Source organism: Misgurnus anguillicaudatus, chromosome 9 (assembly GCF_027580225.2).
Source record: "Misgurnus anguillicaudatus chromosome 9, ASM2758022v2, whole genome shotgun sequence".
Classification (NCBI taxonomy): Eukaryota; Metazoa; Chordata; class Actinopteri; order Cypriniformes; family Cobitidae; genus Misgurnus; species Misgurnus anguillicaudatus.
In genome coordinates, this window is record NC_073345.2 from 2,844,627 (window position 1) to 2,868,451 (window position 23,825).

Genomic DNA, 23,825 nt, shown 5'->3' on the forward strand with positions numbered 1-23,825 from the left:
AATGCCGGGACCGGGACTTGACATTTGCAGCTACATCCAGTCTGTTTATCGAACGGGCCACTCGCATCTCTTGGCGCTTTTGACTGCAACACGCCACACATATTTTTAAACGCACACACACGTACAGGAATATCTGGACCACGGCCAATCAAAGGGATGGGTTGCCCTTCACTATCACTGATTGGGTTATACCACGACATGGACCTAATGTGCTTGTTGTTGAACCAAAGGGAGACTTTCAGGGACAGAGTTGTAGAGACTTTTAGTCTGTCGTGCGACCTAATATTTTTTTAAGGCGCACCATTGAGAAATTAGGGCGCATGTGCGACCAATTTGATTGCACTTTCGAGCCCTGACTTTACTTTTTTACTAGTTTTTCCACTGTGTTATGGAGCAATGCTTGTGTAGATCAGTGGTTCTCAAACTGGGGTCCGGGGCCCCCATGGGGGCTGTGAGATGGTGCCAGGGGGGCCCCAGTTTAATGACATTTTATAAAATACATTAATTTATCATAAATTCTGTGAAATTAAACCTAAAAAAAAATTTGTATAATTTAATGTTTTGTTGAATTAAAATATGAAGTTTTAGAACTGGTTTTTGTCATAAATTTTCTTTGGGGTGGCCGCGAAGGAATGCACCGTACACAAAGGGGGCCGCACGCTGAAAAAGTTTGAGAACCACTGGTGTAGATGACCCCTTTTATCAAACTCTATTGAATATAATACAATATTAATGATAGACAGTGTAGGTCTATAGATTATAAATAGGTCTAGAGATTATATATGTGACCAGTGTAATAATGATTTATGTAGCTTTCTTCACTTTCTATTAAATAGAGCAGAAGCAGTAAAAGTTTCTCTCTTTCTGTTCTTCTCTTGCAGATTTAAAGAGCTTAATCCACTCATTATTTTAGATTCAAAAGTCCACTTGTTGTTCTGGTGACGGGTGACTTTACATTTATATATATCGAGTCAGCTTAAGCTTTGCTTGTTTAGTGCAATGGCATTAGCATTGCTTTTTGCTACCATAACAAACTTTTTAGTAAAAAATATTATAAAAATTAGAGAAAGAAAGTGCTGCTTATTATAGAAACCTGTTTTCATGCATTTATGTGATTTGGAGATTTGTCAGATTTCTCGCAGGCAGTGACTTTATGGCCTGTAGTTCATATAGTCGTTTAAAACGCTGACAGGAAATCTGTCTTAAGCTATACTGTTGTATCTCTTCTCATGTTTGCAGAACCTGTAAATGAGCTTTTATTTTCGCAGTTTCTCTGCCAACTACTTGAGTCTAGCGGAGACTTTAACTTTGCGCTTACTACCGCATGTGATGTTTACCTTTCACACACGGAGACATGCGCACATGAACAAGACTGCAAGAAAGTAAAGGTTAAGGTTTTACATGCAACCCGAAATTGGGGTGATGAGCAAAAAACGACCTGTGCCGATAATTTTTGCTTACGCTGTTACTGGCCTTTCCCCCAATAAAAGAAAACCGTATTGCGCGTTTACATGACCCCACACGTTATCAGTTTATTAAGCATAATTGGGGTAAGACGCACTCACTGATGCTCAAGTAGACAAAACCATAAAGCCGCCTTTCCACTGCATACGACAAACGACGGCCGATAAGCCGGAAGTCATTCATTTCCTATAGAGAGAGTCGCAAAGGGGCTGCGTGAGCTGCCGACCATCTGCGGATGTGTAAATATCGGATCCGTTTTGATGGTTGGATCCGTTAAAATTTTTTAACTTGTGTGACTAAACCACATGCGATATGGCGACAGGAAGTGATGTATTTCATTGTATTCCAATCATAAACTATGTATGAGATGAAAATTATTAATCCTTTTTGTTTAACTTTATTAGTAACACTTGATTACTGATAATAAATACATTATCAATTTAATTTGTGCATGTTATTATTTTAATCTTGTCCTTATATGTTCTATCCAAAAAATATTGGCAATCTTTGTCATATATGCATAGCTGTTTATTGTTTCATTCATTTGCGTTCATTTATTTAATCCACCATGGTAAATATATTAGAACGAAGCCTCTTGCGCTGGAACAAGCTTATGATTACGATTAAACTGAAACTTCATTACGACTGCCACTAGGGGAGAACTCTGACTGTCGTTTCCGTATGTCGTGTGCAGGTGAAAGGTGGCTTAAGAGTCAGGTAGGTGTAAATTAAAAAAAAATACTGGTGTATTTTTATTTTATGTTGTACTTCCCTTCAGAAGCCACAAAACATATACATGTTTCCCAGAAGACAAAATGATAACAATTATAAATCCATTTATAATTTTCAAAGGTTTACATCCATCTGACTCTGAATTGATAGTGGCCCTGTAAACTTTGATCTCTCAGGTGGGATAAGACTGATGTGAGGTAATGGATAAAGGACACCTGGGGTGAATTGACTGCAGTAGTTTTTATTTACATGTAGAAGGATTATGTTGCCATGTCAGGTGTCAAGAGGTTAACGTGTGTCCAGTTAGACCAGAAGCCAAAATGACTGACGCGCGTACGACCGTAAAAGACAACAGGCATCCGCTTACATCAACAGCTTCAGCTGCCAAGAACGAACACTACAATAGACATAAGATATTTAAATTGAAATTTTAAATAGCAGTGATATTAAAGCTTTAAATAAATCTGTAAATAAAGACGGAATGTTTGCCATGTGCGTTTGTTGACAGCTGATATATATTAGTAACATTGTTTGATTCTGGAGTCAGTACGTAGGCCGGTTCTGAGAGCGGTTCACTGATCCTCCTGCCGGTTCTTCCAGACTGTGGTGATTTTGTTTTCTCTTTGTGTTTCTTTATCTGCGTGAGATGGAGAGAGAGTTTTATCTGGACATGTTTGAAAGGAGTGTCTTCTCTGCGGCTGCTGTTCATGCTGCTGGGTTAATTTTAGAAGATGACATCATGCCAGGCCCGCAACCTCCTCCCATTCCTGTCTCTACTGCTCTATATGCTCTATATTTCATCCACTTATAGCAGAGGAGATCTCGGTTGTTTTGATGGATTTTTACTCTGCTGTATGTGCTCATATTCATTGGTTAAGATCAGACTCCTTCTGTCCCAGTCTGCAGGAAGTCTATGCGAAGAACTGGAAAAATAGAAGGAAGTCCTGTTTCTGTGTGGAGTGAACACTGTGCTTCCCTAGAGCTCTCTCTCTCTCTCTTACTCTCTCTCTCTCTCTCTCTCTCTCTCTCTCACACTCTCTCCCTCTCTCACTCGCTCTCTCACTCGCTCTCTCTATCTCTCTCACTCGCTCCCTCTTTTTCTCACTCGCTCTCTCTCTCTGTATGTGTGTGTGTCATTTGGAGAGAATTTAGCACCAATTATTTCTTGCCATGCTGTGCTCCCAGTGAAAGCATATTTAATTTAGGTGTTCAGAGATTGCACATTCCCGTTTTGTGTACATGGACACCAGAACGCTGCTTGTTAAGAGAAATCGACAAATGACAAGAAATCAGTGTTCATGCTCTTTGTTAGTAGATTTCTCTTGTGCTTTAGGGGAGAGTGGGGCACAATCTAACATTTTTTGGTTTTGGCTCAATCATTCAAATTTTTTTTTGAGTTTTATTAATTATATTTTTACACAAGCAACATACACATCTCTGCTGCAAATGAACATTTGAAGTTTGTTTCTAGTACTTAACATTCTTGGACAATTACACCAAACATGACAGAAGTGCAAACATTACAACTTACCCCATATATGTCTAAATACTATGTGAGAAAAAGCAGCACAATTATGATAAAAAAAACATTTGTTTATGTGTGACCCAGTCTGTAACAATTATACTACAGTTTCAAAATCAAATTCTGAGAAAAGTCTGATTTTAGCCATTCATTTCATTATGATTTCAATCTTTGACGTGACCATATTCAATCAATATTTAAGATATGAACAAAATAAATTTGACACACGATTTTTGATAAGACAGGCACATTTTTTTTGTTGGCAGGCAGCAATCACTCGTGTGTAGCCTATTTAAAACAACAGGAATAATTACGCTAACATTAGCGTTTTTTATATCATAAGTGCTGAGGGGTTAGTTGTGTAGGGGCGTTACAATTAAACCCGATGGGTGAAACTATTTTCAAGCCTACCAAAAAAGTTGCTAAGAGCTGCAGACATATTTCAAAACGATGCTATGTTTTAGTCAACAAGACACTGATTAATATGACATAGCATTGGATTTGGTATCACCCAACTTAGAAACAAAAAAAAAAAACGTATGAAAAATTTACTTACATGCCACCAAAACACTCGTTCATCAATAACTCTCTGGAAAAATATTATACATTTCCAATAATTTGTGGGAGGTATTTTGTCAGCATGAAAAAAACCCCGGAAAAACAAAACGCTCAACCTTGTGCAACAATGTAAACAACAGTCTATATTACAACTAACCGCGCGTTAGTTTTTGCCACAGCACCCCTATATCAGGGAACCACAACAGCAGTTTAACAAGTGTGATACTGTAGAAATGTTTATCATCACACAGCAGAAGTTCAGTAACAAAATGTCTTTAATATGTCTTCATTAATAACGTCACAGATCTGTTAGGATTAGTTAGGAGAAATTCATTTTAGACAGTCCTGTTGACATTAGCTAGCACTACAAATCCTCCTTTTGCTTCATTCCTGATAAAAGGCCAAGGGTTTGAACTAGGGCTGGACGGTTTTCCCTTATCGGTCGAGACCGCAATATTATCACAATAAATGACATATCTTTATTCCTGTCCAATTTAAAGGCAGATTTTTGCTCATAAATGAAAGTTTACCATTAACCAGGTTAATTATGGTTTTAAAATATCTTTTATTCAGAACATGACAAATACTCTTCAAACAGGTGATCAATTGAGGTACTGTAGATTACAGATTAGAATATTACTAGTTAAATCAGTATCACAATGTCATCTATAATGCTTTTGCTGCTACTGCCTGTATCGAAATGATGCATTCCTTCTTTCATGCACAGCATTTAGTTTAGTTTACAAGCTGCACTGCTAATAAATGAATAACTTGCCCCATCGTGACGCCATGCAGTCCAGTCCATTGTTTTGTTTACTGTTGGTTTATTAGTTTACCAATTAGGGGTGCACGATTCAGAAAATTTCACGATTTGATTCAATTCCGATTTTTAGGCTCGAGATTCGATTCAAAATCGATTTTCGATTCAAAAACGATTCTCGATTTTAAAAACGATTCACAGTATGTAAATGTAGTTTACTTTTTCCTATGTGACTGATTGTAGTAGATATACAATTTTAAAGAAAAGAAACACAACAAATTAGATGTAGTTTGATATTACTTTATGTCTTTATGGAAAAATAAAAACTGTTATGAAGCAATTAGATGACCCCTTTAATCAAACTCTATTAAATACAATAATATAGTATATTAATGATAGGACAGTGCAGGTCTATAGATTAGAAATGTGACTGGTGTTATAATGGTTATTATTTCTATTAGATAGAGCAGAAGCAGGAAAAGTGTCTCTCTTTAATCCACTCATTATTTCAGATTCAAAAGTCTTCTTGCTGTCCCACTGACAGGGAACTTTACATTACAGCTTTGCATTTTGTAAATATTGAGTCAGCTTGAGCTTAGCTCGTTCAGTGCAATAGATTTTAGAAAATATATGGTTTATTAATAATAATAGAAAAGAGCCAGTTTTATCGCCATAGAAACCGTCGGCATGCTGAAACTGCACGCGAGCTTTAGCGCGGTAGCGCTCACGGTCATTCTCCGATCGACTCAGGTTTTATACATAATATTAATCAGACTTTGGACCCGAAGTAATTTAACTATGACTGACCCGGACACGACTGACCATTTCAAATACAAACCCGGAACCATACGGGCCGCGGGTGCTCCGTCAAGTTCTCTAATGTTAAAACTCTGCTCAAGTTCAGAAACATGAAGGATACAATGTGACACGAGCTTGTTCGTGTCGCATCCCAATTCATTGAGAAACAAAGAGCACGTGAACGCATACCAAACTCATCATGTCGCACACAAAATGTCATTATTAAAGCTCACGTAACACACGCTGTTTCTGCATTTCTGATATTAATCTGGAGTACCTATAGAGTAGTATGACATCCTTTATATATCTGAAGAGTCTTTAGTTTAATCAGATTTATAAAAGAAAGATTAGCTTTACCGAATCTTTCCGATAACGTACGAAAAAATGAAGAAGGAGGAGTTATAACACGGGAGGAGCGAGTACGAGTCATGCAACACTATACAACACTTATAACGTATGATTCACTACATGTTCGTGTCATTTATATAATATACACGCGCCTATTTCCAACATAAGACAGAAGTCTTACTTACCACGTGTAACTCGTCATGAGTCATGACCCGGTTCTGAAAATCCACCGCATCAAACACACACGCAAAACTCCGCTGCTACCCCGGATAATAAACTATATCCATTGTTTTCATAAGGCTGGATGTCTTCCCCTTACATCCAAAAACACACTTCTTATTGTGCCATTGTTGACTTTTGAAATCTGAGTGGCGTGATAAGCTGTTAGCAGCTCTAGCGTCTCCTGCTGATTGACGGGTGGGCGGGGTTTTCTGGGGGAAGTTTTCCGGTGGAAGCCTAAATAAAGAAGTGATACGTATCGAAAACCCCTGAAACGTCAGTTAGAACTGTAACTAAAAAACTTGCCGAAACTTGAACGAACCCTGGCGAAGTGCGCTCGGCACAGAAATACTCTGAAACACGCCCAACTGCATTTTTGACACTTTGCCTACGTTTAGCATGAGGAAACAACTCTATAAATGTGTTAATAAGTCAGAATGCTTGAAATACCATTAAACCCCGCCCCCTTTAAAGAGTGTCATCATCACGTAAAAACAAAAAAGACAAAATTTGATGCCAGATATACTTGGGCACTTGTTAATATAACTGGGCAGCGCTGCAGCAGCAATGTGTGGGAAAGACTGTGACAAGAGCGTGCGGGCGTCAGTGTGAATACGACGCCGCGCCATTTATGGAAATACTGAGATAAACTCATTTCAGGACAATAGTAACACGGCATTACAAAAAAAAATTATGAATCGATTTTTGGAATTCTATGAATTGATTCTGAATCGGCAAAGCTTGAATCGCGATTCAAATGTGAATAAATTTTTTTGCACACCCCTATTACCAATACCACCGTTATTCACTCGAACAGCCTAATGGAAACGCACCTAATTTGCATTAGTTTGTTTTTCTTTTTTTGCCAATTTTGAAAAGATTCGCTTCACGTTTGGATGGAAAACCGGCTATTGTCGCTTATTTTTCTTACCCCACTCCTTCAAGTCTAACTGAGTGAGTGACACTGTGATTGTAAACCAAGGCCACGTGTGGCGTCTGGAAGTGCACTCTGCAAAATGTCTGCGCAGCATTACGAAAACATTATTGATTACTTATCGAACTGTCATTATCGTTTTATCGGTAAAATACTCAAATAAAACAAAAAACTGAAGAACAAAGTTTTAAATATTGATAGGCCAACTTGTTCCCGTTACTGTAAACACATGTGCATGTTCTCAGTGGACACTTCCTCGGTCTCTGAGAAGTGACCATCCTGTCTATTTGTGCAAGATTTTGATCACTTATTTTGTTTAATTGCAGTTTTTTGTCATAATTTAAATTCACATTGCTCTGTGTGTTACTAGTTATGACGTTAAAAAGTGGACAAAAGTCTGCAAGCATGTGAATCAAGCGCGCATGCAAATTACAGCAGCACGAGCACAGTGACAAAGCTTGCACGTAAAATAGAAACCTGCAGAAATCGCAAATCCCACAGTCGAACACAAAAACCAAGACTGTGCGCGTAAATCAACACTTACGAGGGGAATAACAAACCCCTCGAGTACAAATAGTTTGCTCACGCGCAGCCGATCTGCTCGCGCGAGCTACGATTCTACACGCGCGAGAATATGATTCTACACGCGCGCAAATCAGTTTATCACTCAGGGCGCGGGGCACCACGACTTTGTGACATCAAATGCCATTGGCCCCTGCTACTACTGTTGTGATTGGCTGTTGCTGTTGCTGCCGCCTCAAGTGTTTAAAATCTTTTTTACAGTATATGCTTATGCTTAAAACGTATTGAGATAATATTTCTTTCCAAACAGCTTTATAAGTATAATACATGTTTTATAATCATAATCTAGTCAATTTAATAGTCAGGCTTGAGGATTCACATTAGTTGTTCAAACGTAAAACGAGAGGATAAGGAAGAACGGCTGAGCACCACTAGACTAACAGTCCATAATAATTGATTGAACAATAATAATTGAACAGGATTACTAATTATTTACTTTGATTAAGGGAAGTTAAAATTGTTAACATAAGACTTGTTACTTGTTACAAATTACAATTATTTGAATGCAATATAATGAATGCAATATAATCTTAAAATAGACAAATTAGGATTTTTTTTTACATCATGTTCAAAAATAATAATTATAAAACGGGCAGTTTTGGTCGTTCATTCTGAATCTGACAGAGTGGTTGAAAAATATATATCGTCAATTAAAAGAAAATGCTTCCCTGATTTGATCAGTGCAGTTAATAATTCAAGTAGTTGCAGAAATTAGTATTTTCTACAATTTTAAAAACTTGCGTCTTATTACAGCTTTTACTACAAAGCAAAAATACAAAGTAATTTTGCCTCCAAATTGTAGTGATTAACCAATATGAACAATATATTAAACATGATTATAAATATGAAAATATAATGAAAATATGATTAAAGACTGTGGTGTTTATTTTCATAAATTAACATTCCTCTAATTTATACATAAACATTTATTTCGTGCAACTGTGTGGATCAAATATGTTTGGAAGCATGCTTAAATTTACCTGCCAGCGTTTTTAAAAGAGTTGCCACCCAGCTTTAGTTTAATGCCTTCCAGAAAATTTTTCTTCTTTAAATATATAAACATCAAATATATGAAATGAAAGAACAGACCCTCTGCTTTCAAACAAACAAAAAATATGTTTCATCCTGAATGCATCAGTGTTTAAGTTGGGTAAGCATTTTCTTTTAATTGACGATATATATTTTTCAACCAGTCTGTCAGATTCAGAATGAACGACCAGAACTGCCCGTTTTATAATTATTATTTTTGAACATGATGTAAAAAATCCTAATTTGTCTGTTTTAAGATTATATTGCATTCATTACATTATATTCAAATAATTGAAATGACCAACATTATTATTAACAGGAAAATATTCAGTATTAGGTCAATTCCAGCAGTCTTATGTTAACAATTTTAACCTCCCTTAATCAAAGTAATTAATTAGTAATCCTGTTCAATTATTATTGTTCAATCAATTATTATGGACTGTTAGTCTAGTGGTGCTCAGCCGTTCTTCCTTATCCTCTCGTTTTACGTTTGAATCCTCAAGCCTGACTATTAAATTGACTAGATTATGATTATAAAACATGTATTATACTTATAAAGCTGTTTGGAAAGAAATATTATCTCAATACGTTTTAAGCATAAGCATATACTGTAAAAAAGATTTAAACACTTGAGGCGGCAGCAACAGCCAATCACAACAGTAGTAGCAGGGGCCAATGGCATTTGATGTCACAAAGTCGTGGTGCCCCGCGCCCTGAGTGATACACTAAAACTGACTTGCGCGTGTGTAGAATGATATTCTCGCGCGTGTAGAATCGCAGCTCGCGCGAGCAGATCGGCTGCGCGTGAGCAAACTATTTGTACTTAAGGGGTTTGTTATTCCCCTCGTAAGTGTTGATTTACGCGCACAGTCTTGGTTTTTGTGTTCGACTGTGGAATTTGCGATTTCTGCAGGTTTCTATTTTACGTGCAAGCTTTGTCACTGTGCTCGTGCTGCTGTAATTTGCATGCGCGCTTGATTCACATGCTTGCAGACTTTTGTCCACTTTTTAACGTCATACTAGTATACTAGCATTACGTCTGTGTGTATCAGTATACAGTTACATAGATCCAATATAGTTTTTCAAACATGAGGCTTCTTCCAGGGTGTAGACAGCTGCACTAATTATAATCTCGACAAATCTACCTGGTCTTATTTTATAACTTTTATGTTGTTACTGTTGGAGCAAACAAGTTTAAGGGCCCAGTATGTAACCAGTTGTTGTCCAAAATTACTTCAGAAGACTGTGATCTGGCACTGATCTGGCTCAGTCTCTTCATGCGAGTAACTGGATGGTGGATTTCTGTTAGAAGATCAACAATTAATGTTGTGACTAGTTACAGGTTTCCTGACCACTACCTGTTCACTCCCTTATTGGTCAAGCAAAACTAAAGCCTTGCCCTATAGACGGTTTCAGCAGTAACAATATAAACACGCGGCTTTCGTGGTCACTTCCGGCAAACTCTGTGCAGAATAAATAGCAACAAAGTACTTTTAAAGTAGTTTATTTATATAACAAGCAAAATAAAGATTACATAGGAACCAAAAACATTTGTTATTTTCAACAAGGTATTTGTTTAAAAGTTTAGTTTCAGCAACTAGTCGGACCATTAAACAAACAGAAACCCGAAGTAAAGTTCGGATGAAACGATCTATACTTATACCGCCTCTGTGTATTATGTGTCTCTGCATATTAGGAAGCGGTAGGAAAGTGTGCATCCAAAAAAAAGACATAAGTGCAGAATGAACCAGTTCAAAATGATCCTTATCAGACAGGTTTTATTATTTCATTATTAACATTTTCTCTTGCATTTCCTTTTACTCAGGGAATATATATATATATATATATATATATATATATATATATATATATTATTAACAATATGCGATTATATTATAATTTCTCAACTGTTTAATCTGTATATTAATATTAATTTCTATTATAACATTAATACAGCTCAATCTAGCTTTAGTAAAATGATTGTCATCTAGTTTCAGGCGGTGATTTTGTTGCCTGAAAAGCTTTGAACAAATTGGTAAAAACATTTAACAAATTAAAGTCATTTAGTTATTTTCTTTCAGCTGCTATCGCCACACATCTACACTCGCCTATAATTAACATAAAGAAACGAATTGATATTCAGCATATGTTCACTCCAGAGTATCTGTGTGTTTGTGGTGGTTTCAACTCATCTGTGTGTCACTGTCACTTTTATACAAGTGGGAGAGACAATGAGATCCACGGGGATTGGGAAAACCCCTTCCCCCATCCTCACAGGCACTCCTCCTTTGTGCTCTCATTAGTGACTATCACAGACACATTTATCAGCTTTGAGATCGCCAAGACGTCTCTGTCCTCCGGCACTGTGTGATTTAATTGTACATACGTTTACGGTCACGGTCATCAGAAAGCCAGAGCTGCAGCTACACCGATCAGAGACTTAACCAGCAAACCGGACAAAGCCACAACACTGAACCTCTTTCTCTCTCTCTCTCTTACAGGACGTGCATCCTGCCTGATATCTGTTTACTGTCTCTATGATTGTCTTTACAGCTCATATATCCTTCCCTCTCATAACTGTACTTAAATAATAAGGTACTCAAGGCTGTGCTGTATTGTAAATCAGTCACGAATTAAGGGTGTTGTTAGGCACTCAAGTAGAGTCAATGCAACCCATTCAGTCAAAATGGTTTACAAAGCGGTTGCCACAAAATACAAATGTTAAAGCAAAAAAATATGTATCATGCAATATCCTCCGCAGTAATAAATAAATAGTCCCTGACCGACTGTTAACAACAATAACATAATGTTTCATAGTCATACACAGAATCATTGGGTACGGCAGTCATAGATTTGTCTGGTTGTAAATAAAACACAGCTGTTAGCCAATCAGAATCAAGGACTGATTTTTTTTTTTTAATACAATTAAATACAAAACATATTTTCCAGTGGAGCTGCACAGTTAATCGTTTTTTATTTTAAATTAAATGTTTTGATTCAAATAATTAAAAAACAAGATAGTCAAGGTAAAACAATTATCGTGCAATTAAAATTACAGATGTACAGATCGATCGTCGGTAGATCGGTATCGGACGATCATTGCATTAAATTACTCGACTGTTTTGGTGCATGCCTACCAGCCGCGGTAGAGGCGGCAAAAACGCGCTTTTCGCGCGTAGTTGGACGCTTGAACATTTAAGTTCACTTGCTTTATTCGCGCGTGAAATTCGCATCATGGGAGGGGCTTCTGCGACTCCGCCACTCCACTCGCTTCCTGTAATCATGTCACTACTACAGCAAGGTTTTTCAACTTGCGCGTTTTCCGCGGCAACGGTCAATTCGCGCAGAACCCGCCGCTTACCGCGTGTACCGCATCGCAGGATGCCTAATCGCATCTTTGCGTTGACTTAACATCTAAATCACCCGCGCTTGCCGCCTCTACCGCGGCTGGTGTAAACGCAGCATTACTCGCTAAATTTGCTGATCACCGATTTTTATATTAATTTTTTTCATTATAGGGCTCTTGATTTCGTGTGCAATTTAAGACCATTTTTAGGCAGTGCAAGCATTTTTACAACCCGTTGCTCAAATGCAACCTGCAAATTTGAATTTCTCTCATTTTCTCTCATAATGCGATTATAATGAGGTTTTGGAAATATTGCAATTACACTTCGTCTATTCTAAACTAAGCTCAAAATCGCAGCAGTATTGTATTAAAACATGTGGCATATGTCGATTTTAATCGCAATACACGACCATGCAAACACTTTAATCACATCTATACTGCACTAACTGAAGTGCGTGTGTGTTTTTGTCACACACCTTATAGGTCACGTTTTATGTAGTCAAAATGTGACCTCTGTATTTAACCCATCCCAGTGAGTACTGTCATAAACACACACACTTGGAGCAATGGGCAGCTATCCCAGCACCCGGGGAGCAATTAGGGTAAGGTGCTTTGCTCAAAGGGCACCACAGTTGCAACCTGCCGGCCGTGAGATTTTATATTTTTTATTCACTTTATTTGCGATTCTGTCTCTTTTTTTGTTATTTGAAATGTTAAAATGAAATGAATGCAAGTGTTGCTTTTTTATGCAAACCACCTTGAACCTCAAAATGCCACCAAGGATGGTCTGAGATCGACTGAAGTACCCCCATTAAAAATTTGCATTACTGTATTTGTTTTATATTACCTTATTTGAATGATAATATGTATCACAACTAAGCGGTTTAGATACATGGTTCAAACACTCCGGAGGCTTAAAGCAATCAGAGATGCTGTCTTTTGTTCTGTTCCCAGACCAAAGCCATTTTTAAATTGTGGTTTTCATGACTGCTGTGTCTCCTGCATTGGTCTTGCAATAAAGCAACATCGCTCAGTGATATCAAAGGGATTCGCCACATAATCCTTCACACAGTTTGATTTGAACCTGGGTATCATCCATCGGCTCAAAGAGGCAGTGCCTCTCTCGTTCCTTGGGAAGCTCCATGTGCTGAGCTCCCATTGGCTGCCTCTAAAAAAGATGATGTCATACTTGAGCTTTTGAGGGGCGATCCGAGCAGGCACGAGAAGGAAATTTCACTTTCAATGATGTCCGCGCTTAGAGCAGGAAGAATGCTTTCATGCATAGAAAATATCTCCCGTTATGCAGTGCATGTTTTTGTGCAAGGTTTAATATCAGACATGCTCAGTTTTGTGTTGGATTCTCAGCGGTCTGTCTTGATCTTCAAATCAAGTTTAGGAATGTCTATCTTGTTCCTTATTCCTTTGCAGAAGTGTGCCTTTGTCACAATCACAAAAGAGTTTAACAGATGGCACGTGTGCAGCAGGAATACATTAGCATAACAAGCATTTTTCATTATTTAACAGGAAACGCTTCTGATGTATTTATGCGGCAGTAATTTATGCCTCATCGTTGTCGTTTATGATTTCTGTTTATATAGAGAGGACATTAGAGAAAACGCTGGGTTTCATGTCATGTTTTAATCAATAAAGTTGCTCTGTCTCTCCTATCCTCTCCTCTGTATCATGCAGCCAATCGCTCTAATGCAGTCCCCCATTCCCAGCCCACCCGCCCGCTCTTACAGCCCTCCCAACGCAGGTGATGTCATGCTTTTCTGCCGTGCTTTTCTCCATTCCTCTCACTCTTAGACGTTCTGTCTTCAGTGGCGGAGCGTCCGATCGATGGAAGTCTCTGGAGGGAGAGCTTCTGGAGTCTCCGGCCGGGGATGTGCACTTGGAGACGGGACACGGCAGCAGCAGGCAGACGTGCCCTGGACAGTCGCGCAATTCTGCTGCTTTTTCACAAAAAAAGTCTGCATTGGGCTTGGTCTAAAATACAGCACAATAGCACTGGATCAGACGTGCGCAAACACTGCCAGAAGAGTTTTCTACCTCATTACCTGGACTTTTGGAGTTGTCTTTGTCTGAAGAAGTTGTTTAAAGAAGTGGCCACATTCATTTGGATTTTTACAGTATTTATTTGGTTTCAGTCTGCTGAGAGAGTGCTGCCTTTGCAAGAGAGCTTCTCTTTAGTTTCTGCAATGCTTTTACAAGCAGATGGATTGTTTCTGGTAATTTCCTGCTGATATGGATGATCGGATGCCTTGATTCGCTTTATTCCTAACAACACGGCCAGTTTAAGTTGTTAAGTTATCCATTTGGATTCTCATAGGAATTTTCTCTCAGTCTTTTTCTCTTTGGGTGGAAAGTTTCCTTCTCTTCTTGGGTAATGGCTTTCCTCATTCGTTGCTATGCCAACTGCTTGCAGCCGTGGTCCTCCAAAGTAAGTGATGTCATAATTCTTCAGTGTGCTGCAGTTGCATGTGTGTGACTGTGCTGCATGTGTGTGATTTGTGTAGCATGTGTTGTTTAATTGTGTGCAGTTGTGTAGCTTGTGTTGAATTGTGCTTGATTGTGTTGCATGTGTGTGATTGTGTGCAAGTGTGTAGCATGTGTTTAATTGTGCTTGATTGTGTTGCATGTGTGTGATTGTGTGCAATTGTGAAGCATGTGTTTAATTTTGTGTGATTGTGTTGCACATGTGTGATTGTATGTGATTGTGTAGCATGTGTTTAATTTTGTGTGATTTTGTTGCACATGTGTAATTGTGTGTGGTTTTGTTTGATTGTGTTGCATGTGTGTGACTGTGTGTGATTGTGTTATATGTGAGGCAATGTGTATGATTGTGTGTGATTATGTTGCATGTAAGTGATTGTGTTGATTATGTGTGATTGTGTAGTTTGTGTGTTTGTTGTGTATGGTTAGGCAGCAGCTGGTCAAAATTTAACAGGTTAAAGATTGCTTTAGTGATGTTCACAGACATACACTACAGTTTAAAGTCTCTCTCTCTTTCTCTCTATTTCTCTCTCTCTCTCTCTCTCTCTCTCTCTCTCTCTCTCTCTACTGTGGATTAATGTATACATCAATATATTTATATGATGAATTGGCTGCTTTGATATTTTGCATAAGTTATTTTGTTTCTGTTCCTTTTGACAGCAAATGGAAATCGCAAAATACAAAACTTTTCCAGACATCTCGTCTATTTTTAAAATGTTGGTTGAGCCAGCAGTTTACATACAAGATCATTAAAGAAAACTCGCGTTTGATATGCAGTCATATGAAGCAATGTATTTACACTCTTCCGGAAGTCAGACTAGTTAGAGAAAGTATTTTAAAATTGAAAAATACTCACACCTTTACCATCTTAAAAAAGCCATTTTTTTGTCTTTATGTGTAGCATGTAGTTGTGCAGGGATATTAATGTTGATGTTTTAAGTGTCTTCAGTGATGTGAACATTGGGCTTTCAGATCTTTAGCAACCTCTGTTGAGAGTAAGACATGTAGCCGCTTCCAGAATTAAGCAACAGGTCCCATCTGAATGAACACGCACATTATGCTTATTATGCTTGTTCACCTTTTTCAGTCTAGTCTTGGTCCTAAAGTGTCATCTTTGAATTTGGTGCAGTCTTGCTGCACCTACTGCATCTTGTAAAACACTGAAATTGGCCACACTTCAGATATTTCTGATGTGATGAAAGACTACCACACATCTGGATCAACTGTGAATTCTCCATACATTGACTATAGCAGATATGTCTCTGTTTGAAGTTGTCTGGTGTTTGTCTTCATTTCTGAAAATCACAGACTGTCTAATAAGTCCTGCACATTTATACACAATGAAAACTCAGCTGAAATCTTCTCTCATGTTGTGTAAGACGGAGCAGGAACATTCACAGTTTGCCTGTTAGATCTCATTTCAAGGTTGTGAAGGTGTGTTTCTTGCAGAGTTTTTTTTTTTAATGAGACGTTAATGTGTTGTAGCCTGCCAACAGTCAGAATTCATCCTTTCAAAAGAACTGCAGGTATTTTTAATTGTTACTCATGTGTTTGGATGTAGGCTACAGACTATAAGTGTTATTTAACATTATTGTATGATTGTATCTGTTTTGTTTTGTTTTGTATTGTTTGCGCAAAGAAAGTAATTTTTTTTATTTATTGAAGCATCAGCTAAATAATTTTGAAATGCACGGTTCTTATAGTCCTAGATTTACACGTCTTGTCTGATGAACACACGGGCCATCGGTTTAGTGAAGTTAGTGATCCCAGCTTTGACTCATGTCGTGCTGTGATACGTCCGAGCTGGAAGATCTCCATCATTCATAATTCAAGAGCCAATAATTGGCCTTCAGCTTTGTGTCTGGACTGCACTCTCTGTGCTCCATTAATGTCCTGGGGATCAGCCATCTTTGAACTTGGCAGCAGCCAACTCGCTGATGTTACTGTAGGCCTTCTGAAAGCCTTTGCTGTCCATGGGCAAACTTCACAGGGATTTTTACCCCAGTTCTTAAATAGAAATATTTGTGGCAAACTAAGACCATTGTTATACAGCATTAGAGAATATATGTGGCTGCTTAATATTATTACGTTAACCCAAAAATATTTTTATAAGGAGATTTGGAAAATGGCCCATTTTAGAAGTTTGGTACACATTTGAGGTATGTGAATATATTAAATTCATTAGCAGCTAGCATTTTTCAATCAGTGATCTTTTATTGCCTCAAATCTTGCTTGATGGAAAAACAAATCAAATGTCTGACCTTTGTTTATGCCGTGTAATGCTGATGGTCAAGGCTTGACTTATAGATTTCCTTTCAGTCAGCATAAACAGAGTTGCAAGAACTCAAGGTAAGCTGCTCTTTCTAAGTGCAGGCAACATTTGCCTTGAAGCCCCATCATTTAACGTGCGGAGGCTAATGCTAAGTGTATTGATCCTGATCATCTAACCTTCCTGTGCACATGACACCCTAAACCTCCCTGGATGGAGCAGCTAAAAGCTCTCAGCATCTGTTTGGATAATATTCAGAGTCACCACTAAATAATGGAGCACATTTTTTATTTGGCCTTACTTTCTTTCTCAAGTGTGTTACTAACAACTTCAAACTGAATTGCTGCATGATTTTATGTTTGCTTTTCCTAATCCCTATAATATTTCTATGTGCATTCAGACAATAACTTGTGACTATATAGTCATAACTGTTCTTCTCAGGTACATCTATGTGTTTGTAGTTAGTAATGAATTTGAAGGCCTGTTTACACAAAAGTTTGTTTTTTGTATAGTGTATGGCACTGTGTTGGCTTTATTGCTACCTTATAAGTGGTTTCTTAGGGAGCTGCTATTTACTGTTCAGTTAAGCCTCTGGAGTGGTCTTTTGAGTTATAATGTCTGGCCTTATATTAATAAGTTTTTCCTCATTGGAGATGATTGGTTATTCTTACTATCTGGCAGTATGAGGAGATTTTTTGGTTTGGTAAAAACACAGAATAAATCCAGTTTTTGGTAGATGTCCTGGAGCATGGGCAGGTGTCATGAAGCATCTGTGAGTGTATAACAGTAAGGTCGAATCTTTATCTGGTCTGGCCACTGTCGTCTTTCAGCTTTTTGCCTCCTCTGGGTTACCCAGCGGGACAGAGATCTAGCTGATTTCCTGATCTTCAGGATGATCCTGTACTGTTTGTACAAACACAGAAACACCTTGTGCACAGACTCTGAAAGAGCTTTCAAAGCTTATAAAGAAGTCCAGATTGTTCAGTTTGTAAAAACGAAGGTAATGTCTGAATAGCTGTCTAAATATTCTCATGAACTGTTTAATGTGACTTTTAATGTTGCTCATCTGTTAAACGTTTAAAATGGTTTGATGTCGAGAGACATCAGAGTGGAGAGATGGGAGCGTTCTGCCCCGAACAGGCTGATCTCACAACATCACATAAACATAAGATGTTACTCTTTTTACTTCAAAACACTATGTATCTTACCTCAAAACACTCCAACTCAATGAGCATGTTTACATGGCCAGCTGTAATCTAATTATTGACCTTATTCTGCATGAGACGATATTCGAATTAAGGTGTTTACATGAGTTGCTCTAAGAATAGTCCCTTCTTGTTCCTGTTTTACATGCTATAGGACATAAATCGATTAATGGCACACGTCATTACTTCCCCAAGCCATGCCGTCTGACATTCCCTATGAAAGCTTTAAGTGTTGTTAATTATTTGCTATACATGCAAAAAAAAAGTTTAATTAAACAATATACAACAGGACTCTAGAGTTTCGACTAAAATTTGAGATGGGTGGCACTGGGACTTAATTTAGTAGCATCAGAATCGCAGGTTGGGCCCAGATTAGCCATGCATAAATAACATAACATTCGTGCATAGATGCATTTGCGTGTCCATCAATCATAAAATATATAAAGTGAGTCAAGCATTTACAGTCGAGCATTGCTTTTTATTGTGTCCGAACCAAATAAACTTGAGTACGCTGGAGTGTTTCTTTTGAAGTGTCTCAGACTTGAGTTTAGTAAATGGCATCTTGCTTTAATCAATAGCTTCCTTGCAGCTCCATCTTTGCAAGGTTTAGCCAGAATGAGATGTCCCTCAGGCATGCTGAGATGCGCGTAGAAACCGTGGAATCTTCAGGGTGGAACGGCAAGTGGAGTTGTGTGTCATCCGCATAGCAGTGGTAGGAAAAGCCACGAATGACAGAACCCAGGGATGTATGTACATCGAAAAGAGCAGTGGTCCAAGCACTGAGCCTTGAGGTATCCCGCTATAAAGAGGTTGGGGTACGGAGACGTCACCTCTCCAGGATACTCTAAATGACCTACCTGAGAGGTGAGACATGAACCATAGTAGCACTGTACCAGAAACACCCATAGCCTTGATGGCCGAAAGGAGGATGTGGTGATTGACAGTGTCAAAACCTGTGGATAGATCCAGTAGGATCAGTACAGATGATTTGCAGTTTGCTCTTGCCGGCATTAGAGCTTCAATGACTAAGAACAGTCTCGGTGGAGTGACTGCTCTTGAAACCAGACTGGTTGCTGTCCAAGAGGTTATTCTGTTTGAAGAAAAAGGAGAGCTGTTCTAAAACCCCAAACTCAAGAGTCTTGGCAATAAAAGGAATGAGAGATACCAGTCTGTAGTTTTCTAACGTTGCAGGGTTAAGTGTGGGTTTCTTGAGCAGCTGGGTTATCCGGGCCTTTTTAAAAGCTGCGAAGACTGTACCAGTGGAAAGAGATGAGTTGATAATGTGGGTGAGAGCAGGTATAACCGATGGAGAAATGGCCTGAAGAAGATGGGTGGGTAAGGGATATAAAGAGCAGGTAGTCGAGTGGTTAGAAGCAAAGACCTTGGAAATGTCAGTTTCAGATAGAAGAGAGAAAGAGGGGAGCGAGCATCATAGTAGTTTATAACAGACAGTCATTACAATTCATGCCTTATTTTAATAGGAGAAACATAAAAGCCAGTGTAAGAAAACAGTGATATTTTTAGATTTCTTTAGAGAATACAACATCTCATAATATTTCATAATAATGTCTCACACGAGTCCTACCCGTCACAACACTCCTTACACTGCCTTCTCTTATATAATAGCATTTTAATCACAGAAAAACCTAAATCATAAAAACAATTCCCAACAAAAGTATTGTTTAGTGTAAAACATGTTGAAGATTTACAGTGATGTTGTTTACTCAATAAATAATAAACTAATTCCTCACAGAAGAGGTTCATTCAGTGTAGTGAGGCCTCTACTCCTTTGACTTCCATTCAAAGAAACCGGTCGCTGGTCTTCTTTTCTTCTTCAGCCATTAATTTTGGCTTTTTTTATTAACAACATAACTCCCATAATTATTTGTGATTTCATGATATTATTTAGTTTTGGATGTTTAGAATTACATGCAGCTGCTTCACAAAAAGTTATCATTTCAAAACGTCAATGTATACAATCTATCAACGTCAATAATAATCATCGCAATTACAATATCAAGGTGAATAATGATTTTTTTTGTCATAACCGTGCAGCCTTAGTCTTAATGTTGAATTATTGTTGTTCATGTTAATGAACTGAATCTTTCACCTCAAAACACTGTGGGCCCTATTTTAACGATCTGAAACGCAAGTCCGAAGCGCAAAGCGCAAGTGACTTTGTGGGCGGATCTTGGGCGCTGTTGCAATTTTCCCGGCGGGAGAAATAAGTCTTGCGCCGGGCGCAAATCAATAAGGGGTTGGTCTGAAGTAGGTTCATTATTCATAGGTGTGGTTTGGGCGTAACGTCAAATAAACCAATCAGAACGCTATCCAACATTCCCTTTAAACCCAAGGGCGCAAGTTCCATGGCGGGTTGCTATTATTATGACGGATTTACCAGGCGCACGCCAGGAGCGGTTCACAGCCGAGGAGACACACGTTCTTGTAAGAGCAGTCAAAGACAGAGAAGTTGCTTTGTATGGGGATGGGAGAAACCCGCCCAAATCAGCGTCGGTTAAACAGGCGTGAGAGGAAATAGCCGCAATTGTCTCATCAGCTGTGCCAAGCACTACAATGATGTCAGGAGACGGGGGGATTCCAAGCTTGCCAGCATAAATCGGGCACCCCGGGCACACAGGAGGACATCGCTGTGTCCACCCTCACCGCTGAAAGGGTTTGGGGCTTTGAAATCGGACACAAGAAACGCAAGCAAGGTCCAACCCCAAATTACACTTACAAATCAAGTTCACATACATGAAGGTTTCTTATGAAAACATTTTATTATTATTTAGATAAAATAAACGTAATACAGCCACACAACAAACTTATGAAAATATTTTAATCGTTATTTGCATGAGAATTGTTTAACGCTGCCACACAAAATAAATAAAAACTATCACCACAATGCTCACCACAATGATTTCCCTTATCTCATGTATCAATATTTTTTATTGTAACAATTTATGATTTGCAAAAATAACTGTTGCATCTGTGTAGATTAGATAAGCAATGCGCGTTGTGCACGGTCAAGCATGCGCCCTTAAAATAGCATAATGAACCACGCGGAATGCGCCACTGACTTTAGACTAGTTTTTTTTTGGTTAGTAGCGCAATTGTTTTTTGAAACTGCAAAATAGCATAAGAGATGGTTTGCGCCGGAGCACGCCTCCTTTTTTGCGCTGAACCGCCCAGGGAGCGCAAGTTCATTCCCTATTTTGCCGACGTGCGTCTGTGGAGGGAAAAACCCGCTGTGCGCCGGTGCAAAATACGAAATGATACATGCGTCACTGACAAAGTCAATTGCGCTGGGTGCAAGATAGGGCCCTGTGTTTTATATATTTGACTTGAAACCGTTATTTCACAGTTTACTTTGACACTGAACAGATGAGGAGTTAGTCAAATGTGGGATTAATGTGGGGGTTTATGGTATTCCCTGTCACACTGGTGTTGTTTAAAGTGCCAATATTATTCCCATTTTTACATCATAAGTCTCAGATGTGCCTAGAATGTGTCTGTGAAGTTTCAGCTCAAAATACCTCACAGACCATTGGTTAGATCATGTCCAAAATGCCCCTATTTGGGGGTAGCAAAAATTGCTGTTTTCATGTCTGCACCTTTAAATGCCAATGAGCTGCTACTACTGCTTAAAAATAGATCTGATTCCTGTGAATACAGTCTAAGGCAATAGTCTCTTTAGCCGCATGAGTGCTACAACATTCTAACAAACACATTTAAAAAACAAGTCAGTCAGTGGCTGTGGGCGGGTCTTTGTTTGAGTGGAATCACATTAACAAGAGAATCATAACAGCATGTCTAATGAGACTGCTTTGGTTTAATGGGGATTAAAAAAAGGAGTGTGAGGATTTTTTTTATTGCAAGGCTGTTGTGTTTACACACTTCCAACACAGATTTATGTCCAAACACCTTGTAAAAGTAGATTTTGCATAATATGTGGCCTTTAAGTTCACCTGACATGAACAGTTGTTTTCTGAGGAGTTAATAAGGTTGCAGCATAAGGTGTAGGGCTCTGTGCCATATGTCTGCTTTGTTTACAGTGGTCAGATGGTGTATGCTGGACACTTATTTACCCCTTTGGATGGATCTTAAATCGCTCTTGAATACAAATACTGTAGTTTAACTCATCTTCCCATGTCACCCTATTCCAGCTTAAATTAATGTTTTACCCTTTCTGAGTGCCCATGCTAATCTTACACACTTTTACATTTAATGGCAGAGTTATGTTCAATTTGGCAAACAGCACCATGTCTTTGTATGTGTGGTGGTGAGTAGGTGAAGCTCTGTAAGAGAGGATGGAGATAGGTCAGTGTTGCTGTGGTTCACTCAGAGTTTAATGCACATGCCGTGGTAATATTGTTAAACCAGCTCAGACTTACCTTCATTGATCATAGCTGTGTGCTGCAGGCTCATTTATGAGAGCACTCTCAGTGAATTAACACTGGAGGAAGAGTCTCTGTAGCCCCTCCACTCCTCCACATAATTCATTCAGCCTCCATACTCATGCAGCACTAATGTTTGAGAGTGCACGTCTGATTAATGACATCACTCTTTTACTATACGGACACCAAACATCTCGATATCATGCAGTACTTTAGTTTCGCCTGTTCATTCAGGTCAGCTTTCTTGATCTGTAGTGCATGATTTATATCTGCAGATTAAAAAATGTTTTTGCTTCACTAATAGGGATGTCCCGATCTGATATGCTAGATCGGTATTGGGGCCGATCCGGGCTTTTTGGCAGGATCGGACATCGGATCGAGGTCCGACAACATCACCGATCCAATTCCGATATGTGCGTTAGCCGTGGTTGTTACTGACAAGCTATTAAAAGAACAACGTATTATAAAAGCACCATAAACGTTTTATGGACTATATTCAAAGTCTTTTAATACACTCAATAGCTTCATGTGAAGGAAAACAAATTCACATTTAAATATATTTAAGTTCACAGAAACACTGTAACTTACTCGCAAACTGAGTTAATCCACTGGTGAAGCGGACGGATGAAACACGTCATTCACACACGCACGCACACACAAGATAACTGTAGGCTATTTTAAAGATCTGATGTTATAAAGTCTCAGTAAGCCATTGGATGGATCACTATGTGTTGAGCACAAGATGCATCTATTCTCTTTGTGTTTTAACAGTTATAAACTTTCCATTGCGGTGCGAGGATTCCCATGACAGGATGCTTCAAGGGCATCAATTCTGCACTTGGAATGTGCATTAAAAGTCCGGTCAAATGCATAATTCCCAAAATAACCATCTGCACACTAAAGCTTTTTTAATATGACCGTTTTACGCATTAATAAAAATATTTAGCATACGTAATTTATCAAACGTACCTATTATTTGTTCTCCTAAACACTGTCATGATTAATATTTACTAATGTTTCCTGTAACTTGTAAATCATTTTAAATTATTGATTTTAACATTTAAAATTTTACTAGATGTAGCAGAAAGCACTATACACATTTAATTACAATAGTATCGGGCAGATATTGGTATCGGCTGATATACGGAATTCTGGTATCGGATCGGAAA

At 38.4% G+C, this 23,825-nt stretch overlaps 1 protein-coding gene across 9 annotated transcripts in view; it reads left to right on the forward strand.

Annotated features, from left to right (window-relative positions):
* The window catches only part of LOC129438458 (rap guanine nucleotide exchange factor 6), a 95,423-nt gene that overhangs the window by 35,055 nt on the left and 36,543 nt on the right, over positions 1-23,825 (forward strand). The window contains exon 1 of one of the 9 annotated variants that reach the window (XM_055197190.2): positions 14,080-14,732. The exons of the other annotated variants lie outside the window; for them this stretch is intronic. Coding sequence (XP_055053165.2) covers positions 14,679-14,732 — 54 coding nt within the window. The 5' untranslated portion in view covers positions 14,080-14,678. Of the gene's footprint in view, positions 1-14,079; positions 14,733-23,825 lie in introns of those variants that run through there. 9 annotated transcript variants of the gene reach the window in all.